The sequence below is a fragment of the Zootoca vivipara genome, chromosome 10 (assembly GCF_965207765.1).
Source record: "Zootoca vivipara chromosome 10, rZooViv2.hap1.1, whole genome shotgun sequence".
In the NCBI taxonomy this organism is placed as follows: domain Eukaryota; kingdom Metazoa; phylum Chordata; class Lepidosauria; order Squamata; family Lacertidae; genus Zootoca; species Zootoca vivipara.
The window spans coordinates 26,349,117-26,372,871 of NC_142593.1; the positions used below are offsets into that span (position 1 = coordinate 26,349,117).

General features: G+C 40.9%; 1 protein-coding gene across 5 annotated transcripts in view; it reads left to right on the top strand.

The window, feature by feature from the left end:
• Positions 1 to 896: 896 nt before the first annotated feature.
• Positions 897 to 23,755, top strand: part of SKIC3 (SKI3 subunit of superkiller complex) — a 44,006-nt gene continuing 21,147 nt past the window's right edge. The window contains exons 1-27 of one of the 5 annotated variants that reach the window (XM_035099721.3): positions 897 to 1,006; positions 2,551 to 2,645; positions 3,197 to 3,340; positions 3,878 to 3,969; positions 5,198 to 5,273; positions 6,249 to 6,389; positions 7,928 to 8,026; positions 8,142 to 8,250; positions 9,151 to 9,291; positions 9,883 to 9,984; positions 11,071 to 11,210; positions 11,578 to 11,664; positions 11,758 to 11,861; positions 11,945 to 12,071; positions 13,817 to 13,996; positions 14,507 to 14,631; positions 15,603 to 15,856; positions 17,554 to 17,656; positions 18,349 to 18,525; positions 19,394 to 19,538; positions 19,715 to 19,793; positions 19,889 to 19,950; positions 20,034 to 20,090; positions 21,328 to 21,396; positions 22,278 to 22,352; positions 22,696 to 22,837; positions 23,502 to 23,595. In XM_035099721.3, the coding sequence (XP_034955612.2) occupies positions 2,556 to 2,645; positions 3,197 to 3,340; positions 3,878 to 3,969; positions 5,198 to 5,273; positions 6,249 to 6,389; positions 7,928 to 8,026; positions 8,142 to 8,250; positions 9,151 to 9,291; positions 9,883 to 9,984; positions 11,071 to 11,210; positions 11,578 to 11,664; positions 11,758 to 11,861; positions 11,945 to 12,071; positions 13,817 to 13,996; positions 14,507 to 14,631; positions 15,603 to 15,856; positions 17,554 to 17,656; positions 18,349 to 18,525; positions 19,394 to 19,538; positions 19,715 to 19,793; positions 19,889 to 19,950; positions 20,034 to 20,090; positions 21,328 to 21,396; positions 22,278 to 22,352; positions 22,696 to 22,837; positions 23,502 to 23,595 (3,014 nt within the window). In that variant the 5' untranslated portion in view covers positions 897 to 1,006; positions 2,551 to 2,555. Of the gene's footprint in view, positions 2,207 to 2,550; positions 2,646 to 3,196; positions 3,341 to 3,877; positions 3,970 to 5,197; positions 5,274 to 6,248; positions 6,390 to 7,927; positions 8,027 to 8,141; positions 8,251 to 9,150; positions 9,292 to 9,882; positions 9,985 to 11,070; positions 11,211 to 11,577; positions 11,665 to 11,757; positions 11,862 to 11,944; positions 12,072 to 13,816; positions 13,997 to 14,506; positions 14,632 to 15,602; positions 15,857 to 17,553; positions 17,657 to 18,348; positions 18,526 to 19,393; positions 19,539 to 19,714; positions 19,794 to 19,888; positions 19,951 to 20,033; positions 20,091 to 21,327; positions 21,397 to 22,277; positions 22,353 to 22,695; positions 22,838 to 23,501; positions 23,596 to 23,755 lie in introns of all 5 variants that reach the window. The other 4 variants (XM_060280187.2, XM_035099723.3, XM_088653223.1 and 1 more) reach the window with 4 other exon arrangements.

The following is a 23,755-nucleotide window of genomic DNA, read 5'->3' on the forward strand; positions in this document are numbered from 1 at the left end:
CTGGTGCAATTTGGGATTATGTGAGAAATTGTACTGTCTCGGGTTGCCCTTCTCCCGTGTCTGAGTTCTGTTCAGGGTTAGACTTTGAAGCTTTGCTGGACTCCTCTGCAGGTGCTGCCCTACTCTGCAGGCCACACCGGTATAGGTGTGATATCAGAACATTGCCATTGGTGTGGTGCAGCTGAACAGAGTGGAGGGCTACTAGTAGTACTACTCTGAAGACCAGAGTTCAAATCCCCACTGTCTCATGAAGTTGGTTGGATAACCTTAGGTCAGGCACTCTCTCTTCTCAACCCAGCCCACTTCACAAGGTTGCAGGGGGGAAATGGTGCGTGTATAAGAGAAGAAACATACAGTATATGCCACCACGAACTCCTAGGATGAAAGGTGGGGTGTTAATGCAATAATAAAAATATTAGCGTGTGCGACTCCACTCTCACCACTTTGCTGAAAGCAAAGGGCCGTTGCTTTGACAGCTTGACAGCCTGAGAACCACGTGGGTTTCATGACGGAAGAAAGCCGATACTGTATATAAATATTAGAAAATAAGCTATGGGCATAAAGCAACAGAGACAAATCACTCTCGTCAGTGCCATCAAGAGTAAGCCCTATGGTGTTTCGATTCGACTTTTTCACAGGAACTGCTCAGACCCTCCAAGTGTCCCTATTTTGCAGGGACAGTCCCAGATTTACAGCAGTTTATGATTTGAACTGCCCCGTTCCCCCCCCCCCCCGTCTCTATTTTCATCGGAGAAACGCTGGAGGGCACGCGCGTTTAGGATTGCAGCCTCAGCCTACGGGGTTGGAAACGGGGCTCGGGCGTAGCTGAGGCTGGCTCGGCGTTTGACAGCGGCGCGCTGTCGGGCCTCTGAGGGGTTTTCTCTCTCCACGTCATCGGTTGAGGGGCGGGGCCAATGAGGGGCGGGGCCTTCTGCGCGTGCGCGGGGAACGGCATTGCTAGTGGTCTGCTGCCGGCGGTAGCCGTGGCCGGGGTCGGTAACAGCCGGTGAGTGACTGTTCGCCGCGCTGCTTCGTGGCAAGGGAAGGCCTGGTTCCTCGAAGGCTCCGGCGGGGCGTTCCTGCAGTCAGCGCCTGCTTTTGTGAAGGGCCAGCGGCGCAGTCAGTCGCTTGCCCCTCCTTGGAGCTGGGCTGCGGTTCCTTTGGGGGAAGCGGAAGGGAAGAAGAGCATCTGGGTCAGGCTCGGGAGGTTGCGGCCCCTGCTTTAACTCAGGCATCCCCAAACTCGGCCCTCCAGCTGTTTTAGCTAGAGATGATGGGAGTTGTAGTTCTAAAACATCTGGAGGGCCAAGTTTGGGGGAGCCTGCTTTAACTCCTCGTTTAAATCCGAGCATTAACGCGCGCAGCTTTGGCTTTAACACTTTAGTCTTGCTCTCTGGCTTGAATTGCGTGTAAAAGGAACTTACCGTAGAAATCTTAAGATTGCGGAGTTGGAAGGGGACCCTGAGGATCATCTAGTCCAACCCCCCCCGCGAGACAGGAATATGCAGTTACCCCATACGGGGATCGAACCTGCGACCTCCGTGTTCTCAGCACTGGGGCTCTAACTGACTGAGCTTTGAAAGGGCAAGCAGCAGGTATCAGATAAAGCAGTGAGGGGTTGCTTCCAGGTGTCAGAAAAAGTTATTTATGAACTGTATGTTACTACTGCAGCCCGTGTTTTGTTAGCCCAAAAATGGAAAACGGGGGGGGGGGGGTCCCAACCAAAGAAGAATGACAACTTAAGTTGACATAATATGCACAACTTGCAGGCTTAACATATAGAATAAGAGAACAAGAAGAACATACATTTAAAGAAGATTGGAAAACGCTTATTGAATATATATGGGAAATAACTGTGTCCAGCTGAAAACACTGACAGCATTAAGATAAATTCAACAGTGTAAATAAGTTTTGATGGATGCAATAATGGAATACTGAATGGTATAATTTTTGTAAAATATGCAGGGATTTATGATATGTAAAATGAACCATGGAAAGAGAAGCAGGGAAGTCATTGATGTCTTAAGCATATAAAATGAGTATTTTAAATTGTAAAACAAAGTTTAATTAAAAAATTATACCGGGGGGGGGGCAGCAAGGGGTTGCAGGTCAGAACGATGTGTGGGGTTGTAGCCTGCCACATACCCTGAGCTAGCCTCTTTCCCCAAGATCAGTAGAGGATGCAGTCCTATGGTCAGTGTTGAAGGTAAGATCCAGTCAGCTTCTGTATGTGGAATGGGAGCATATCTCTTCACTATAGACAGCAAAATGTCTTGGTTTGGCCCTGAAGGGCAAGAATCGCTGTTGCCCATCATTATAAACCTGGATGATATTGCTCATTTTTGTCCTATAGGAAGAGGTCCATTTAGTGGCAGGACTCAAACAAAAGAAAGCAAAACCCTGCATCATAAACCCTGTGGCATAAATTATCACTTACTTTGTCAAGAAGCAAAAATACCATGAAAAAGAAGGGATTAAAATAAGACTGTTTTGAAAATTCTCCATATGGCTTGGTATAATTGCTGAAATTTTCTTCCGTTATCTTGCCAGTAGTCATGTCCAACAAGGAAGTGAAAGCAGCATTGAAAAGTGCCAGGGATGCTATAAGAAATAAGGAGTACAAAGAAGCACTGAAACACTGCAAGGTAACTAGCACTCGGATGTACAATTAAGCTTTCAGCATGTGAAATTGTATGTTCAAGTCATAGTCCTCCTCTCTGATATTTTAAAGTATTTCTTCATCATCTTGGTGTTCCTTGCTGTATTCGTTTATCTGCTGTGGGCTGCACGGCATTGGTGTCATTTTCTGCTTCTGCCCTGTTGGTGAGGGTTTGGATGTTTTGTCATCCTCATAGATATCAGCACAAAGAGTTGCCTTATATTGAACCAGGCCATTGGTTCATTTAGCTCAGTACTGTCTTCTCTAGGTTGGCAGAGGCACTCTAGTGTCTTAAACAGGTTTTTTGCTTTAGCTTTGCTGTTGAGATCTTTTGAGCTGGAAATGTTTGGGATTGAGCTTGGGACTTTGTACATGCAAAGCACTTAACTTTGGGCTCCTTCTGCAGCTTTAGAATCTTTTGATGATAACATCTGAGCATGCATCAGTTCCGCTTTCTTCTTCAGCTTTGAAATGATTTATTAATACTGTATTGCTTATTGTAAGTGTTTCAGTGTTTTTCTTCACTTGTTCTTGTAGGCAGTATTGAAACAGGAGAAGAATAACTACAATGCCTGGGTATTCATTGGTTTGGCAGCTGCTGAGCTAGAACAACCCGATCAAGCCCGAGGTGCCTACAGAAAGGCTGCTGAACTTGAACCAGGGCAGTTGCTAGCATGGCAAGTACGTAGAATCATAGAATTGTAGAATTGGAAGGGGCCACAAGGGTCATCTAGTCCAACCCCCTGCAATGCAGGAATCTTTTGCCCAATGTGGGGCTTGAACCCATAACCCTGAGATTAAAAGCCTCTTGCTCTACAGACTATCCCAGCTGATGTTGTAATATGACTGGTTCCATTTCCCTATTCCATATATTTGTATGAGTAAAATGCAAATATTTTGGAAATACTTTGCAGCATTAGATTCAGATTTAGGAGACTGTACATTGGACTATCTTCTAGGCATCTTCCTGACTACATGTAACAAGGCTAGTCTTTCTTGCTTAGAAGTTACAAATGATGTGGAGAATGTAGACAAATTACTCTCTGCCTCTGCAGGATTATCTTCACACAGTCAGTTTGATGAACCTTGAAATGCTATACTTCAAAAACTATTAAACAGTAACATGGTTATATCTCAGGAATGGATATGAATATGGAGATGATAGTTGTGACCCAACAAGGATTTGCTTCAAAAGTTATATGATTCACTTTACCCTAGGGCTTAGCAAATTTATATGAAAAAACAAACCATGCAGATGTCGGAGAAGATTTGGTTAATGTGTATCAAAAACTCCTGGAACTCTATGAAAGGTAGGAAATCAGCTATTTTACAGGATTTTGAAAAAATAAGCTAAACATTTACTTGAGGTGAATATTATGATACTAATTATAGAGGAAATGTTTATCACAACAGTTTTCACAGCAATCACATGTCAAATTTATCTTATCTATTCCAGCAGAATGTAAAATGCTTCCATCATTCTGAAAATAAATCATTGTTCCCTGATAATTTTTTTTTTTTACATTTAATCAACATGATATAAAAGTTGTCTATGCAAAATGGTAAAATCCATTATACAGTAGTGTGAAATTTAGTTCAACTATTTGTTTTATGTTACTACTTTACCCATAAAACGTTTTAAGTGTTAGCATGCACCTATATTTTCCTGAACTTGGAGAGATCCTTCTCTTTTTGCTAGAAAATGCAATAAGGAAAACAAAAAAGGCTGTCTTAAGTAGATCGGCTTCAGTGCCACGGTGATAGCTTCTGCTAGTAGATCAAGCTTTTGTCTACTCCAAAAACTTAATTAGAAACACATTTCTCACTGTGTAGGACTGAAGGGAAGGAGACGGAGAAGGCAGAAGACAAATAGAAGTGGGGTAGCCCTAAAGCAGGAAGCAGGTAGCCCTAAAATGAAGTGGTGGGGAAGCAGGGGCCAAAGGATGGGACCCTGTGCCAGGACCATGGGGGGTTGGCAGGAAGAGCGAAGGGGAAAGGAGACTGCAAGATGGCATAAGAAGAGGGGAGAGAGGACTGCAGGAAGCAAGGTTCACAGGTTGAAGAAGACAGTGGGAAAAGCCACAATTGAAAAAGAAATAAGTACAAAAGAGCAGATTGTTAAACAAATATTTTAAATGGAAAAGTATGTTAACTGAGGGTTTCCTTAATAGGCAGAGACCTATAAGAAGGATGAGGAGGAAAAATATGTGGCAGTAGAACTGTCAAGTTTTGAGCCCTATGGGGTTCACCCCAGCCAGGGTTTAAAGGCGGCGGGGGGGGGGCGAGTCTGGAGGGGAAAGTAGTAGGCAGCTCCAGGGCTGGCAGATTCAAACCACCGCCCTCCAACCCCAACACATTCCTTTCCCCCTCCTATTGCTCTCAGAGGACTGATATAGAAAGAGGGACAGCCAGTGCAACAAAGGGTGGATTTCCTGCTCCAGCTGCAGGTCTACAAAATCTTATGTCTCCTGACACCGCCTTTCCAGGTACAATAGGATTGCACCCTTATACTGTAGACATTTTGTCTTTCCCCCCCAGCACTGATAAACAGAAATGGTGTGAAGTATGTAGAAAGCTTGTGGAGCTGTATCAGCGAGAGAGAAAATACCTTCAGGTTAGTCACTGTCAAGTTCGTTGTAACTTATTGTGATCAATGTTAGTAATCAATGTTTGTTTGTTGTGCCAAAAAAAAAAACACAACCCACCAAATTTTCCTTTGCAGAAATATTTACTAGCTTTATGACTTCACCAGTCTTGGCTGTGCTTGCACCCTGTTGCTTTCAGATGAAATACCTTGTTTTTCTCCATTGCATTGCCTCAGAGTCAACTTCTGTTTCCACAAGCCTGCGGGAGGACTTTAATTACTTTTTTCTTCTAGCTCTCCCATTTTTAAATAATGGAATAGCAATATTTTGCATTCTCTCTCTCTCTTTTTCTCTCTCTCTTAAAAAAAGAACAACCATGAGAGGAAGCCGGTGACTAAAGCGTCCCTTTTTGTGAAATCAAACACTTCATTGCCCTAAATCTAAAGTTTGTTTGAGGGGCAGCTAGTGGGCTAATTCATCACTTTCCCACCACCCACTATAAAATGAAAGCAAGGTGCAGTCAGATATGTTTATGTCTATGTTTAAGTGGAAAAGGGAAGTGAGGAACCCATAAAAGCCTCAATAATGCTTTGCTGTTCATACTAGGCAAGGCTGGTGCTGCGATGACATTTTATTAAATAAATAAAGGCACACGATGTGGAAAACATTAGTATGAAATAGACTGACAGTAGCATTGTCTGGATGCTCCATAAGAGGAAAGATCTAGTGTGGAAGCAACCTGTATTTGAAATGTCGTGAGAGATACTGCCTACACCATACCACTAAAAGAATCTGTATAGCTGTGTGACTTGGTAGGCAGCAGTAAGCAAGAAGACTGCAAAATCATCTCATAACACTGACACCTTATTGCTTCTGACATCTCATTTACGTTAAAAGGCATACGCCTTGATCTCTGGAATTGGGAAGTGTCTTCCAGTAATCAAAGGTGATGCATGTCTCTGATTTGAGAAGACATTGAGGCTTGACTGGTTTTCTTTTGACAGGTGGCTCGGACATGGCACAAGCTAATAAAAATACGACAGGATGAAGGTGCAGAAAAAGCTGAGCTTCATCAGTTATGGAAGAGGTTGGTCCAGTTGCTAGAAGAAGGCACACATCTCCAGGATAATGAGACACAGCAATTGGTAAGGGTTCGTCCCCTGATTTGGCTATATTTATTGTTTTTCAAACACCAAATCTATATAAAATTCAGCATAACAATCGCAGCTGATTCTTAGAACAGCTTTCAAGGAATAATTCCGAATTTCCATCTTACAGATGGGAACTGATACAGTGATTTTCTGAGGACCGCCTGCTTGAGGCTATGACTAAATGGCATATGCCCAGTTCTTGGTTTATACAAACTGGGGGCTGTAAATCACAAAACCTATTAGGGTAGAAATAATATCTGGCAGTGCAAAAGTATAAGCAGTAGTCCTGCTTATAACACATAACTACATTAGGGCATTGGGGTAATTTTATCAATCCCTGCTTTATGTGCTTTGGCTTACTTGCTCGAGCTGAATTATTTCACTAAATTGGTCCTTCCCGCATCTTCCCCTTAATGTGGTACATTATTTGCTTCTGTTTTGTTCTTGAAACAAACTATCTACCGGTATATGAAGCGGTTTGTATAGAGTCATAGTTCTGAAAAAAACAAACACCATTCTGTAAATTGACAGAAAATCTTGCTATGGATAGTGCCAATTGGCTAATGCTTGTGATGTCATGGAGGCTTTCTAGCTTATACCCCAAGAGCAATTTTGCAATTGTTTTTAAAATCTTGAAAATATGTATGAAGCATAGGAAGAACATAGAGAGAACAAACGTTTCTATCCCGTTTCTCCCACTGGTCTTGAATGTCACCAGCTCCACCTTGTGGTTGAAGGCAGGAAACGTTTTGGCTACCTTCACCCCAAAGTCAAACAGGATCATAGTGAGATCCTTTCTATTTGCCTGTCCGTCTTTTATTCATTCTGGTGATTAAAATGAACTTCAGGCATGCTCCTGGGACTGGAGATTGTAGTATGGGAAAATAAGCCATGCTGCACGTTGGACAGAAAAAGGCAAAATAGCAACTTCGGTAGCAATACACAGTATTCACAATTTTACTATATTAGTTTGGTAATCTTAGGACCAAACCATTGCACCTACTATGTGTAACTGTATGAACTGTATGACAGTTGTTGCTTTTTAAAATAATAATAAAAGGAAAATAAAAGTTGAGATCAGAGCACCAGTGTGAGCAGACTGGCTTGAAGGGAAGAGGGAACGCCCAGCTCTTACGATGCCAGCTATTTATTCACCCCGTATTCCCATTCATGGATGTGGAGAAAAGAGGAAGTCCATCTATTTTACCCTCCCACTGTGGGTGGGAAAGCACTTTGTGGAAGGTGTGGATCAATTTTGACAAATGGCTAGCAAGTTCCTCCCTCTGACCCCCGCCCCCAATTGGAAACTCTCCGTTAAAAAAATCACCAAGAACCACACAATTATGTGTCATGATAGCTTGGCTCTGATTTTGTGTAGAAAAGAAGTATTTGCTGGCACAGTAGTGGAATTGAATCTTTTCAAACTTTAGGTGCCTTAATTATCCAGAGACCACACCATCTCTTGCTAAAAGCTTGCTGCATTTTGGGCTTTGTTGTTCGATATTGCAGTGCCTATACTATTTGTTTTTCAGCTCCTCAATGCATTTGAAGAGGCTGTGAATTCCTCCGACCCAATTCCAAGTGAAGAGCATCAAAAGACTTACAGAGAGTTCATTCATTGTTTGTCAAAAGTAAGGGTTGTTTATTTATTTTGCTGTAAGGTAAAACATCCTGCTTTGAAATTGACAGCTATCTACAGACAACTGCCTACATTGCTGCTAATTGTTTTTCTCCTCCTGAAATAAGTTTCCTCATGAGGATTTCAGACTGAAGAAGGCCTGTGAAGATATGATGATTTTGTATCCTGCTGCGAGTTATCCTCTGGAAGTTCTTTGCTTGCGATTCATTCAATCAGGTAAATTTTGGTTTGTTTGTTTTTAAAAAAATTCTTTACTACAGTACTTTCTCATATTTGACCACTGTATCTGCTGCCTTTCTGTACTTTTTTCATACATCTGAGTTGCTCTGAGATTATCTGGGAGATTTGAGTTTGTCACAGAAGAGGTTCTAAAAGGAGGGGGGCAGCTAAAATAGAAAACTAAAATTTGTTGGTGGAATTCAGCGACTCATTAAGACAAATGTTGCACCTGCCCCTCCCTGTCCCTTGCACATTGTTCACCTGCTTTTTGTATGCTGTTCCAAGAGCTTCAGCTGAAGAACAGCTAATAAGTATTTTAAATAAATGAAAACAATTCTGGTGGGCATAGAAATAAAGCTGCCTTAGTGGTCTCGAAATAATCTCCTTTTCCTGTATTGCTCTGATTATCATTAATGGCAGCATTCTTGACCTCAAAAGCTTTCATATCCTTTGGCCTCCATATGCTGTTGCTTCCTTTTTCCATTATGTACCATCACGGGCCCCAAGATTGGTTGAAAGTGCTGTACTGAAAGCAGCTGGTCTTTATTTCTTTCCAGATTTACATTCTGCCCCATTCTTAAAGCAATGTAGCAAATGTAGAACAAAAGGCTTGCCTAAACCTTATTAAAATAGTAAGAACTGCTAGTGTAAGCATTTTTAACTTAAAGCAGCTTGCTTTTACTATCAATGGCCAATAGCCATGGTGGCTATGCTCAGCCATTGCAGTTGGAGGCTGCAATGCTTCTGAACGTCACAGGCCATTCAGTATTAGTTTTGGACAACTCAGAAAATAGTATGCAACGGCAGAAAAATAATATAGCGAAAACACTAGAGAGATTTTTGTTTTCTTCTCACCTTCTAAACTGTGGGCAAATGGAAATTCCCTATGTATTCTAGGCATTTTCACTGATGAGGCCCTGAATTGTTGTCGGAAGCTGTTGGATATTGACTCAAGAAGTGGCCCAGCCCTTATTGGATTAGGGATTCAATCTCTCCAAGAAAAAAAATATGATGAAGGTGAAAAAAAGCTAACAGAAGGTGAGTGATATGGGAAGAGAACAATGGGTGTGTACATAATGTACATTATAGGAATAATATGATTGAATTGGAGTGAAATGCTATCCTTGTTTTTTGTTGTTTAGTCGTTTAGTCGTGTCCGACTTCGTGAGTCGGACAGGGAGGCATTTTAGAGAGGCATTATTGAGTCTGGCCAAACTATCTTTTTTCTCCCAGTTTGGCCTCTGATATATTCTTAAATGCAATCAGTTTTCAGAATTTATGCTGTCTTTAGGACTCGGCACTAGAATGTAAATTATCATTAGACACTTTTTGAGGGAAGGAGGAGTTTGAAGTTAGTTCTGAGTGACAATTTATGTCCAGTCTATATGAAATCTAATTTGTGTATGGTTGTAGGTTTCAGGTTGTTTATGTATATCAGATACTACAATCAAATATATACATAAGGCAAAACATTGTAGTTGAACAGGTTACTTTTGGGGTGGGGCTATGGTTATTGTCTGGTATTCATGAATTGAAAAGTTAAATAGCATTGAAATTCTAGTAATTGCAAGTGCCATCTGAACTCATGGGTTTAAATAGTGTCACACATGCAAAAATCTTTCCTGCCAGGTTTGCAGCAGACCAGCCAGTGTCCGGAAGCATGGTGTTACTTAGGAAAGCTACAAGTGAAAATGCATAAATACAAAGAAGCTGTTCTTTCTTGCAATCAAGGTAATTGCAGAGCTAAAATACAACTTCTTTAGAAAAAAAAGGTAGTTAAACTTTTGATAAAATATCCCAAAGGCAGGCAACAACAATATAATAATAAAAAGTGAATAAAGCAATCAAATAACTATAGAGGCAGTAGAACAGCAATTTCAAGCAGTACCGGTAGTGGTAAGCTGGAATTGCAGCACTCCACTAACATGCTCAGCAGTCAAAGGCTGATCTAATAAAGGTTTTCAAAGTCTGTTGAAAAAGAATGGGCTCTTGCATCTGGTGGATTTCTTGTGGAAGATTGGTTCCACAATATTGATACAGTGGTGCCTCGCAAGACGAATTTAATTCGTTCTGCGAGTCAATTCGTTTTGCAAAAAATTCGTCTTGCGAATCGCGGTTTCCCATAGGAATGCATTGAATTTTCTTTTTTTGCCCATAGGAACGCATTGATCAAATTTCAATGCATTCCTATGGGAAACGGTGATTCGCAAGACGAATTTTTCGCAAAACAAATTCGTCTTGCGAGTCATCAGATCGCAAGACGCATTCGTCTTGCAAAAAAATCGTCTTGCAGGGCATTCGTCTTGTGAGGTACCACTGTACTAATAACAGAAAAAAAGCATTCTCTGCCACTGTAATTTTATAGTAGCAGGCACATGCAATAAATTAGTACTACACCTCAGTGTTTAGTATAGTATATTTAATATTTTTTCATCAACGTTATTTCAGATTTCTATGATCCCAGATATAGCAACACACTAATTGGGCATGCTGTATTGCCAGTTTTGTATTGTAACTCACCCTGGGATCATTTCAATGAAAGGTGGACTTATAAATTAAGGGTGTGTGTGTGGAATACATGTTTTATATAGTGCTAATAAAATATAGGTTACAACCTGGTAGATCTTTCTTGAAATTGCTTCATAGGATACAGATAATATGTTGAGATGCCAACCACTTCTCAAGCTAGTGGTTTATTTTACAATCCAAACTTGATGGGTGGTGTAATTGTAGGGCAACGTTCAACTGTACAGTACAGGAAAATACAATGTCTTTTAAACCAAGTTTAAGTCAAACATAGAATTCTTTCTTTGGCAGCTTTAAAGATATTGGGAGAACTTAATGAATCCAGTTCCAGTCAGCAGCAGAAAAACCTTGCCCATCGCTTCAAAGCCATGGCCTTGATTAAAATCCCAGGTGTTGACTCTGCAAAAGAAGCTATAAGTTCCCTTGAACAGGTATGCGAATAGCTTCTCCCTCCCCTCTGTAAACAACTTTGGTAAATGAAATCTGCCTCAGGCTTTCCAGTTTAAGATGCTGAGGGGGTCTTTGTGCCTTTAGAGTTGTAAGGAATGTGAATTTCATTGAATCTAGGTTTCCCCTTTATAGTGTTGCGCTGATTGGGGAAAGCTGGTCTCTTTACTGAATACTCTGAAACTATTGTCTGTTTCTGGGCGGACAGACAGAGGAATCATTGTGTTTACAGAGTGGCAATATTATTCTACTATTTAGACTTCAATAAGGTTTGGTTTAATAAGTATTTCTCTCACAAGGTAGCTTCAGTTTTCTGAACATTGACATTTCAAACATGCGTTTGATTCCTAGGTTTTGGATAGAAACAATGATCCCAAGCTTATAGCTCTTAAAGGAGAGGCATATCTCAATAAAGGGCTTGTTGATGAAGCTTTGAAGGTTAGTATGTCCCCCCCTCCCCCACAGCCTATTGTTAAAAATATGACATTGCTCCATATGAAACTGTAGAATTTAACACTTTTTATACTATAGATTGCACAGGAGCTTAAACAGACCCACCCAGACTTAGCAGAAGCTGACTACCTTGAAGGTTTGATTCATTATCAGCAAAAAAATTATCATCAGGCAGAAGCAAGGTAAACCATGCTCATTTGGGGGAGAAAACTTTAAACAAACAAACAAACAAACAAATAAATAAATAAATATTCTTTTCTTTTAGTTTCCAGAGAGCTATTGAAAAAGAAGCTGAAATAGCCGACTTCCATTTCTGCCTGGGCCTCACTTATTGGTTTATGAGTGAAGAGACAAGAAAAAATAAATCTAAAGCTCTTACTCAGTTTCTGAAGGTAAACCATGAGGATGGAAATGGGTTACAGCTGAACATATTTCATGATGATTTTCCCTCTTCCAACTTGATTACTAGCCTGTGGGAAAATCAAGGGCAGAGTGAAGGAACCGAGGAGCCAAATCTTTCTCCTTACGTGTTCCTCCCAGTTCTAGAATATTCCAGATGAACACACAGTGGTTATCATGAGAAGGAAAGGGAATTGTGAGAGATGCAACCTATGTGTTTCAGGTTGTTCCTGCCACACCCATTAGAAGCTAGTGGTGCGGAGGTTACCGGTAGCTGCTTCCAAAAGGTTCCTCTAAGCCCCCTTGAGGTGATAAATGAGGGGAACGAATACAAATCTCCATGCTGCTCATTAAGCCTCAGAAAAGTTTGTTGACATAGTGCCAGTGGTATGCCCACTGCGTTATAAAACAACATCAAAAAGAGGCCTCTGCCCCAAGAAGCTTACCATTTACCGTACTGGCCTGAATATAAGCTTCACTTTCCCCCCAAATTCTGACGGTGAAAAGTTAAAGTGCAGCTTATATTTGTGACCTTACTGTATGCAGCCAGGAGCGTGGGGCAAACAGTGCCAGAAGTGCGGTGATGCAGCACTCGCCCTGTGCTGTGCGTAGTCCCCCATCCTCTCCCCCAAGGCCAGGAAGGGAGAGAGAGCGAGGAAGGGGAAAGGCCGCTAGCAATGGAGCGTCGCTGCCCCACACCCCATTATGCAGCCTGGAGCAGCGAGGAAGGGAGTGGCTTATATTCAGGTATTTTTTCTTTTCTTCTTTTCCCTCCTCCAATTCTAAAGGTATATTCAAGTGTGGCTTATATTTGGGCCCGGTGCTTTTTTTCTGGGGGTATGTGGGGGTACGCATACCCCTAAACATTTTGTGCATCTAAGTTTGGCCTCATTGAGGGGCAGTATTTCAATATGAATAGGAAAAGGAGAGTACCCATAAACAGTTTTTTTTAAGGAAAAAAAAGCACTGTTCGGGCCAATACGGTAAATATTGTGATGCGGACAAAAGAACCAAAAGTAGCAAAAGAGGAGGGGGGGAATATAGTGTTATATAATATATATATATAGAGAGAGAGTGAGTGAGTTATACTATATTATAAAATATAGTTTATGTTTTGGAATAGAAATGAGTGTTAAGTTAATGGCTCCACAGAGAACACGAATTTTTAGTGATTTTAAGAGAGAGATTAAAATTTCATTATTTCCTTGCTTTTCTTCCTTCCTTCCCTTCATTAATATGTTTTTTTTAAAAAAAGATTTATGAGCTTGCCTCTCCAAGGGAGCCTCCAACTTTGGAAGCGTTAACAACAATAATAAAACATACCAGTTAAACAGTGGTGTACAAAGCTAGGTTAGTAAAAAAACAAAACCAAAAAACCATTAAATCACAGCAGCATAATAAAACCTACACGCTCAACCACATTTTAAAAAGGTCTGGTAAATAAAAAAAGGACTTCATCTGCAGCTGAAGGTTGCTAGAAGGGAGGAGGACATTGCAGGTCTGGAATCCACAATGGAGATAGCCCTTTTCCCATTCACCACCCATCTTGCTCTTGATAGTGGGGGCCCCCAGAGAAAGGTGCCAAATATTATTTTAAAGTGTGGACAGGATATTATGAGAGAAGGTGTTCTTTTGGTGTCCTTTTTGTTAGTTTTTGTTTCCTCAGCTGAAAAGCCATGTGCCTGCCTATGAAAATGATGGATTGAAATGTACTGTGCGCTGTTGTTTTTCTTCACAGGCAGCGAAACTGGACAATTACCTGGGAAGTGCTTTCCACTACTTAGGTCAATACTACAGGGATATAGCTGGAGATAAAAACAGAGCACTTGGCTGCTATAAAAAGGCTTTTGAGAAAGATAAAACGGATGGAGAAGCTGGAGCAGCGGTAGTGGACTTAAGCACCGAGCTTGGAGACTTGGTACTGTAATAAGTTGGAGCATTTTAATGTAGTGCACTGATCAGAATAGCTGTAAAATGCAAACATTTCATAAACGTTTTCTCCTCTTGAATGTTTTATCACCTATCACTGATGTTGCAAAGGATCGCTTTACCTTATTTTGCATACATTCTCGCTCTAATTAAATTGTCACTGTTTGAATGTCTTCCATTTCCTTCTGACCTCGCTGCTTACAACCCCTACCTGTGAATAAATACCTACAGCTGAGAATTGCACTTTATGCAGCTGAAGCTTATATTTAAGATGCCCCAACTCAACACCGTAGCAAAAAGAACAAACACTGCTACCCCTCTGGATATAGTTCAGAAAAACTTCTGTGTGTTTGATTGATTCTGTTACAGTAGTAGGAATGCTGAGAAACTGCTTCAGAGACTCATACTTAAGCTGAAATGTGCTTACACTTTTGTCTGTTCTTTGTAATTACATATGCACACATAATAAACTATTTATAACCTTATATTTGTACATTAGCAAACTGCCCTTGCCATCTTGACGGAGGTAACAGAACGAGCAAGTGCTGGGAGAGCAAAATGGGCCTGGCTTCGTCGTGGACTTCACTACTTAAGAGCCGGTCAACATTCGCAAGCAGTGGCAGAGTAAGAGAATAATTGCATTTCATTGTCTTCTGCAAAAGTCAGTATAAAGAGATGGTCTGATAATGCACATACTGTATACATTTTTTAAAAAAACAAAAAACGGCAAATCCTCTATGAATTTGACTGTTTGCTGCTGATTTTCAGTAACAGTTACAAACAACCTGCCTTTTATTCTGTCTATGCAAAACATTTGAGGTGCAATACTGCACTTTTTAGTTACAAAAGGCTCACACTGGACTGTATGAACACCCCTAACCTCTCCCTAAGCAGTGCCTCTGTGTGTGGGATGCTGCTGCTAATCCAAGCATGTTGCCACTTGACAAGGTCATTCAATAGCAGCTTCCTGCATTTTACCAACAGCATCTTACTGCGAGCTCATTGCCAGCCAGCCAGCCAGCCACAGCCCTAACCTGCTTCAGCAGCAGCAGCAACATCATGAACTCAGGAACCTTGAGCATGGAAGGATAACAGGCAGGGGAAAAATATCCTCTGGTATAATTGAATGGCCTCTGCAAATTGTGACAAGTTTGGAGGCTGAAGGTGGGGTAGGGTTGTCATGGAGCTCCAAGGCAGCCTTGCTATACTCTGTGAATGCAGGGTGCAGGATTCTACCTTTGCACAGAAATTGGACATGGCCATCCAAACTTGGTTTTTTAAAAGTGTAAGTTACTTGGAGACTTTTTAGGTAACAAGTGACTAATATATGTAATAATGATGGAGAAGAACCTGGCAGCTTCCATAGCATCCTTGCACGAGTCCCAGTGAACTGAATGTACTGCTTTTGTGAAGACTGGTGGTTTCCCCCAAAATTAACCATTGGTACTTCTTAAAAAACAAAAACAAAACTAGTGTAAATTCTGTTTCAAATCGGTAGCCCCCAATAGTTTTGTTTTACTTGGGGCTGTGAAGGAGGATTTAACGAAAGCAGCCCCAACACTTCTGAATATAAACTACTATTCCAATGTGCCCAGTTTGCAGGCAGCTCTGCGAGCAGATCCAAAGGATCCCAACTGTTGGGAATCTCTAGGAGAGGCCTATCTGAGCAGAGGTGGCTACACAACTGCATTGAAGTCTTTCAGGAAGGCCAGAGAACTGAACCCCAAGTCTATATACAGCATCTATAAAGCGGCAGCAATTGAACAGATTCTAGGAAAATATAAAGATGCTATTGCAGAATATCAGCACATCTTGAAGAAATCAAAGGATTATGTCCCTGCGCTGAAAGGTATTCATGTTTTGTTTTGTTTTTGGGTACAAAGATATACACTATATATTCACTACGCCTACAGAGTTAGGTTGGTGGGTAACCACTGACCCTCCAGATATTGTTGGACTACAGTTCCCATAATTCCTGACTATTCCGCATGCTGGCTGGAGCTGATGGGAACTGGAGTTCAACAATACCTGGGAGGGTCACAAGTGGCCCAGCACTGGTATAGGTGATTGGAAGTCAGTATAGCTAATTTAGAAGTGAAAGAAAGCAGTAGTCTGCTCTTGAGACATCAGGAAAGAGTATTTTGTAGAGATCTGCCTATTTTGGAGCTATGCATTGTTAACCTCTGACATACCTTAAATATGTGGGAGATTAACAAATAGCTAGTAGAAGTACTTTCTTCTATGTATTCTAACAAAAATCAAGAGGAGAATTCATTCACTTGCTTAATTTTTCCATCATTCTACATCTTGAATGAGGAAGGAGGTAAAGATATCCCTCACCCCTTAGTTCCTTGTATTCACTTACTGTATTTGGAAATAACTTGCATGTATATGTGATACTAATATCCTCATCATCCTCAGATTATTGTTGTATTTCTAGTAATGTGCATCTAAGGATTTAAAAATTATGCTAAATATGCATAAAGGTAAAGGGACCCCTGACCATTAGGTCCAGTCGTGACCGACTCTGAGGTTGTGCACTCATCTCGCATTAACGGCCGAGGGAGCCGGCGTACAGCTTCCAGGTCAGTGGTTCCCAACAGGTGGTCCGGGGACCCCCAGGGGTCCGTGAGCTATGCCAGAGGGGTCCGCAAGATGCTATTAGAATAAAAAATATATTAAATATATTTCGTGTGATAACAGATTTTTTGTTTTGGCCGCTTCCTGCATGAGCAGAGTCTAGCGCAAAACTAGAATTAGATAGAGGCAGTAGTTCTGCTGTATGCCGTTAGGTGGCGCTTTACAAACACTACTGTTTTGCAAAGAGGCAGCGCGCGCATTCTACTAACGCTCACCTCCCCAAGATGCTTTGCGCGCGTCGGCTTCATTTGTGCGCTACTGCGCAGGTACCCTGTCTTCTCCATTCCCCTCCCTCCTCCCTGGCGCGCGCTGCCTCTTTGCAAAACAGTAGTGTTTGTAAACAAACCTAATATTTCAGAAATAATGGACTCAAAGGACAGATTTAACTCATCTCATTAAGAACTGAAAATTAAAACTAACTGTATACTGATGGAGTACTCTATTGTAACTGTAAAAAACGTATAAATATAAAATATAAAAAGACTCTTAATTTGGCTCTCACTTTTTAATTTTAGGATTAGGAATTAATGGGGGTCCTTGTCACAATAGCGGCTCGATGAGGGGTCCTCGAGAAAATTTTGTTGGGAACCCCTGTTCCAGGTCATGTGGCCAGCATGAAAAAAGCCGCTTCTGGCAAACCAGAGCAGCACATGGAAACACCGTTTACCTTCCCACTGTAGCGGTTCCTATTTATCTACTTGCATTTTGATGTGCTTTCGAACTGCTAGGTTGGCAGGAGCTGGGACTGAGCAACAGGAGCTCACCCCGTCACAGGGATTCGAACCGCTGACCTGCATAGTGTGCATCAAATAGTTTTCCAGCATTGGCCTTTGTATGAGAATTAGGAGCTTAGATCATCCTTCTTGCAGTTTTACCCCATACTAACAGGCTATTAGTTCTATTCAGGTCTGGGTGAGTGTTATCTCATGATGGCCAAGACTGCCCTTGCTGATTACCTGGATGGGAAAGCCCTGGACTACATAGAACAATCTCTTGGCTTTTTAGCAAGGTTAGTGTTCGTATATTAATCTCCATTAGCAGCTTAAGGCTTGCCTTATTTCAACAAACAACATCAATTTTAAATGGTAAAGTAGTAGGAAACGCACAAACAAGAGCTGAATCTTATAAATGATAAAGGTCAATATATCCGGGCATGGCCAAACTTGGCCCTCCAGCTGTTTTGGGACTACAATTCCCATCATCCCTGACCACTGGTCCTGTTAGCTAGGGATGATGGGAGACGTAGTCCCAAAACAGCTGGAGGGCCAAGTTTGGCCATGCCTGAATATACAAACCATTTCCTATTTGTTTCAGCATTGGAGGTAAAATGCATCCTCATGCCTGCTTTGAAAGAAGTTCCCAGCATTGACAGGGAATGACGAAGCCCATGTGCTCATTGGAACTCCCATAGATTTTGGGATCAGAAAGATGGGCAGAAATCCAGAAAGAGTTGAATGCATATAAGTCTCGTTAAACTCAATAACTGGATGTTAAGAATTAACTATAGAGTGCTTTGAGGCATACAGTATAGAAGAAATCCAGCACCATTGGTTTTTCTTCACAAGTTGATACTTGGGGTGTTTTTAGGCATGTAAGGAGAATGCTTTTTGTCAGCTGAGAAGATTTTAGCTTTATCTTTGGTAAAAGGTAGCAGGTAAATTAGATGGACTCCACTTTTCTGATTTTTCTTACCCCTTTCAGAGCAGCAAAGCATCGCCCTGAAGTATCCTGCCTTTGGAAACTGCTTGGAGATGCCTGCAGCAGTGTTTCTGTCATTTCACCATCCAAAGTGAATGTGAAAGTTTTAGGATTCCTTATTGGTCAGAACACAGACAAATGTGTGCTAAAGAAAAGTGACCTGCTCAGTCTGGGAGGAAGGTAATGTACAGTGTGTGTTATAAAATATTCCATGGCCTATAGGTCTGGATGCCTTCACCTGAGCTGCTTTGCTAGCACAGACCAGAAAACTATAATCTCAAAGCTGAGGAGGCGGAGAAATTAATAGACTGCAGTTTTGAAACTAACCAACCCCCTTCCCCTGGAAGTGCTTAACATTGCTTTCCCGTGCTTTGAGAAAATTTCAGTGACTTTGTGTGGCAGCCATTGCTCTGATCCCCACCTTACTTCAGACATATTTTCACATCTAGCAATCAATATATCTTACATCAAAGAAAGGGGCAAAGACCTCTATGTTTAACAGGTCTGGGAGCAAAGGGTAAAAAGACTGAATGTGAGCATATAGATGTGAGCCAGCAGCCTGTATAGCTACTGTCTGGAACCCCCAAATGTTAGATTATGCATGTCTTGGGTAAACGGAGAGGAGCAGATCCCAAGAGATGAAGTGAGTGAGATAACCTAGACCTTGGGTCTGACACTCCACTTGCTCAGCTGCAGCCCAGGCAACATATTTTAGCTCCTTTATTGCTTGCCTTTAGAATGTGTGGCTTTACAATTCTTCAGTACCAAATTTGCCCCCAAATTGATGCCATGTGGGCCAAGGTTTATTCAGATTTCTCGCTGTCTAACCATCACTACATTGGACAGCATTGCTGTCAAGTATGAAGCTTGTGTAATGTTCCTTTCTCTCTTTCCTTAAAGGCATTTGTTTTCAGGAAGATGGGATAGAAACACAACCACCTTTGATAGCACCACTGAATTATTGTTTTTTGTTTTTTGTTTACTTTCTTTCCCATCCGTTTTGCTGATATAAATCACGCTCTTAATTTTGTGATTTATATTTCTGTAGGTGTTATGGTAGAGGATTAAAACTGATGTCTTCGCCAAATACATGGTGTGATCTTGGGATAAACTACTATCATCAAGCACAGCACCTTATGGAAATGGGCAGTAACAAGAATGAGATTAGTGAGCTGCTAGAGAAATCTCTACAGGTAATTTTTAAAAAACCTTCCTGTGTTCTTTAATACAGTTTACACTAATGGACCTATCACTATTAGGAGTATTTCTAAGCTATGGCTATTAAAAAAACAAAAACAAACCCTGCTGGGATAACATACAAAACATTTAACATACTGAATTACAGCACTGTGCTCTCAATCTCTTCCAGTGTCTTAAAAAATCTGTGAGGCTAGACAGTAACAACCATCTATACTGGAATGCTCTGGGCGTGGTGGCCTGTTGCAAAGGTACATTTCAAAGTAAAACTTATAGCCCTTCTCTTAATTGCTCAAGAGTTCTGTTGAATATAGCAGAGGATGTTATAATTCGACCTGTCTTTCAGATGTTGGAAACTATGTCCTTGCACAACATGCATTCATCAAATCTATTCAAGCTGAACAAATTGTAAGTGTTCTACACAAGTGTATCTGTTCCAAAGGAGATTCAGTAATGTTAAATTTAATTTTTGTAACCTTTGTTTTGTCTAGAATGTTGTTGCCTGGACCAATTTGGGAGTCTTGTACTTAACAACTGGAAACATAGAGGTAAATAAGTATGAGTGCACATGCTACCTGCTCCAAAGACAGAGTCATAAATGGAAGGACTTAAATGATGTGCCAACTGTAAAAAAATAGTTTCTATCTTCCTGTTTTAGTGTGCTTATCAGACCATTTAAACACCAAAATGTCATTGTCAGGGTCAACCAAGGTATATTTATTGGGATGAAGAACATAGCCATTGAACATGCCTTGCCAGCATTATCAATAGCTTGCCTGCCTCTCAAAGATGTCACAAAAACCTTTCAAAGACTGTGGCAACAAAAACCTTAAAAACTTTAACACACTCTTTTAAATTGTATTTATTTTATTTCTTGAATTTGTTAGTTGCTTTATCTTGCCCAGGGCAACCCAAACCAACTTACAAACAAACAAAACTACACATAAATACATTAAAACCAAAAGGGAAAAGAGAAGCATTTTTAAAAAATCCCACTGATAGGTAATGAAGGTGCCAGGTGGGCCTCATTGGGGAGAGCATTCCACGAACAGGGAGCTGCCACAGAAAAGGCCCGTTCTCGTGTTGCCACCCACTAGACCTCTTGTGGAGGGAAAAGTACAAGGAGTTGAAGGATGCATTATATTGAAAGATTAACCAAAATAGGAAGAGGCATAAATTGTGGTATCAAAAAGGGTGGTTCTGTGAAGGGAGAAGAGATAACAGACCAGGACTACGCTCGATAAGAAATAGAGAAATAACTTGTCAAGGTAAAAAGTCAGGTCTTGCTTGCCTTTAGTTCCTAAGAGAGTTCATGCTTCCCTCTCAATTTCCTAAGTTTTCAGAGTTATAAATTAGGCAAGTTAATTGCTGCTGTTTTGCACAGAAAACAAGGATCTTTTCTTGGGAGAACTAATGCTAGTTTCTGGCCTCCATTTCAGACCTCTGTCTTTTGTGTAATATTTTTTATAAAAAATTACATTGTCTTATTTGAGGGTCAATTTTCTGCTTACTAGAGATACTGGCAAAGCTCACTGTATCCAGGCTCATATGCAAGCTTTTTCATTAGTTCATTTTGGGGGGGGGGGATAGAAAATGACAGTGATATTTTTTAAATATTTACAATATTCAGGTTGCCACAGATTACAGCATTACCTTACATTATTTATAAGTCAAACATGAGAGGAAGGTACAATTTCACTTGTATCTTGTAAAAATACTTAGTGACATTCTCAGCCACTGTCAGCTAATTTAACACTTCTGTATCAATTTTATATATTCTTCTAGCAAGCACATGAAGCCTTCAAAGTAGCCCAATCCCTAGAACCCTCCTATCTAACATGTTGGATTGGGCAGGTAAGATGTTAAGCAACTTCTTTCAGCCTTGCATATATACATGCCAGCTGTGTTCCGATTGGCATTATGATTATATTGAAACTGAATCTGATTGATCTCCCGCAAGTTAAGTTACTGCATATGAGTGCTGGCTTACCATAAAACCCGGCTCTCTAAAAAGACTTCCTCACTATTCCCTGTCTTTTTCATTCAAATTCTAGTTCGTTGTATTCTCCTACTTCTCTTGTTGTCACCTATTCTTTTATAGTGAAACTGGCAGAAATGGATTTTGTGGCATTTCCACACTGTTCCAAGATATTGCTGTGCCTCTGGTTGTTGTTCAGAGACTGTAGCAGTTAAGCTTGAAGTATGGACCCTGAAATACAGGCTCCAGCGCATAACTTTGCATTAGCTTGATGGTATAAAGATGGGTGTGCGCCACTGCAGCTAAAATGGCCTCCTATACCCAGGCAACCAGGGCAGAGGACATTTCCTCTGTGCAAGGAATCTAATCACCCATGCATCCAAATCCTAGGTCAGGCATCTCCAAACTCGGCCCTCCAGATGTTTTGGGACTACAATTCCCATCGTCCCTGACCACTGGTCCTGTTAGCTAGGGATGATGGGAGTTGTAGTCCCAAAATATCTCGAGGGCCAAGTTTGGGGATGCCTGTCTTAGGTGCTCAGAGTACTAGCCTACAGGATTGGGAGTGTTACTCCTGAGGACCTAACTAGAACTGGACGCACTGAATTTTAGTTCTATCATAGATGAATTTAGCAACTGATGGTGACAACCTGTAGTGAGGAAAAAGATAGGAACAAGCTATTTATAAAGAGTAGCAAAGCTGGTGCATGTTATGTCAAATCAATGAGCTATTTCCCCCCTTTGCTTTCCCCCTTAGGCGCTCATTGCAGAAACTGTAGGCAGCTATGAAACGATGGACCTCTTCAGGCATACAACTGAACTCCGCATGCATGTAAGCACTTGATCCTGTTTCAGGTTGCAGACCATTAAACAGGAAGCTGAGGGACTGTCCAAGGCTGCCACTAGAATTTCCCATGTTCCTGGTGCACTTTGTTCAGCTGTATTATACGGATCTTCTGGAACATGGTGGCTGAGTTTGTTTCAGGGTGCTGTACATGGAATACGTTCGCAGCTTTAGCCAAATGAACGAAACGACTGGCATTTGGCTCAAACAGTATTGATCCAGGTGCTTTGTATACATTTCAGAGGAGTATAAGCTTAAAACCAGGAGTAAAAGATTTAAGGCTTCCTAGTTGTGTAGTTATTAACTCCTCTTGTGCTTTCTGTTCAATCAGACTGAAGGGGCAAAAGGTTATGCCCACTGGGTGTGCTCAACCCTGCAAGATAAAACCAACCGAAACACTGAATTGTATAAGTACAATATTCTTCAAATGAATGCTATTCCAACAGCACAGATTGCTCTGACCAAATACACAGGTAAATTTCTCGTATGTTTAAAGCATCTGTCTAGTTTCTCTTTCCTTGTAATCAGGGATGTCACTTATTTAAGCCTCAGTCAAGTCAGTCACTCAAAATGGAACCCAGTGGTTTTTAAGTTACGCATTATTTAGCTTTCTTGGTGGCTGCTCCCAGACTTTGGAAAACCTTCCCTGGAGAAGCGAGACTGGCTCCCTCCTTGTTGTCCTTTCTCCGGCAGGTGTAGACTTTCTTGTTCCAACTGGCTTTTAATAAAAGGGCTGTTGCCGTGTTGTTTTTATTGTACAGTAATTATTGGTGTAGTTTAAACAGATTTTATATATGTATATAGTTTTACTTCTGTCAATATTTAATAGTTTTCAATTATTGTTTTTATTTTTATCTGTAATCTGCCTTGAGTCCCATTAGGGAGGGAAAGGCGGGGTATAAATAAATATGTAATAATGATAATAATAAAAACTGTGAAAGTGTGGGGGAGAGGAATGCTATTACAGTATGATTACTATTTTATTATTAGGCTGTGTGTCAGTATGCTTTTTATTATTGATGTTCTGTAATGTGTTTTTAATGTTGTACACATTAAAGGGTGGTATATAAATTGAAATAATAATAATATGTTTTTTTATTTTCATTTTGTTTGTGTGTGCATCATTTGTTATTGCAGAAAGAATCCAAAACGATGCATGCGCCTTCATAATGCTTGGTTATTTGAATGAATATCTCCAGCTGAAAAAGCAGGCCGTAGATGCCTACCAAAGGTAAACTGCTGAACAACAAAAGATCCCCTCTGGCAGATCATAACAAAAGGGTTGGTCTATACAGCAGAAGGCATTGTTTCAGGTATTCCAGGTATAGATAGGGCTTTGTAAGTCAGTAAAAGTACATTAAAGAGGAGTGGGCTCAGTAGCATGCAAGCAG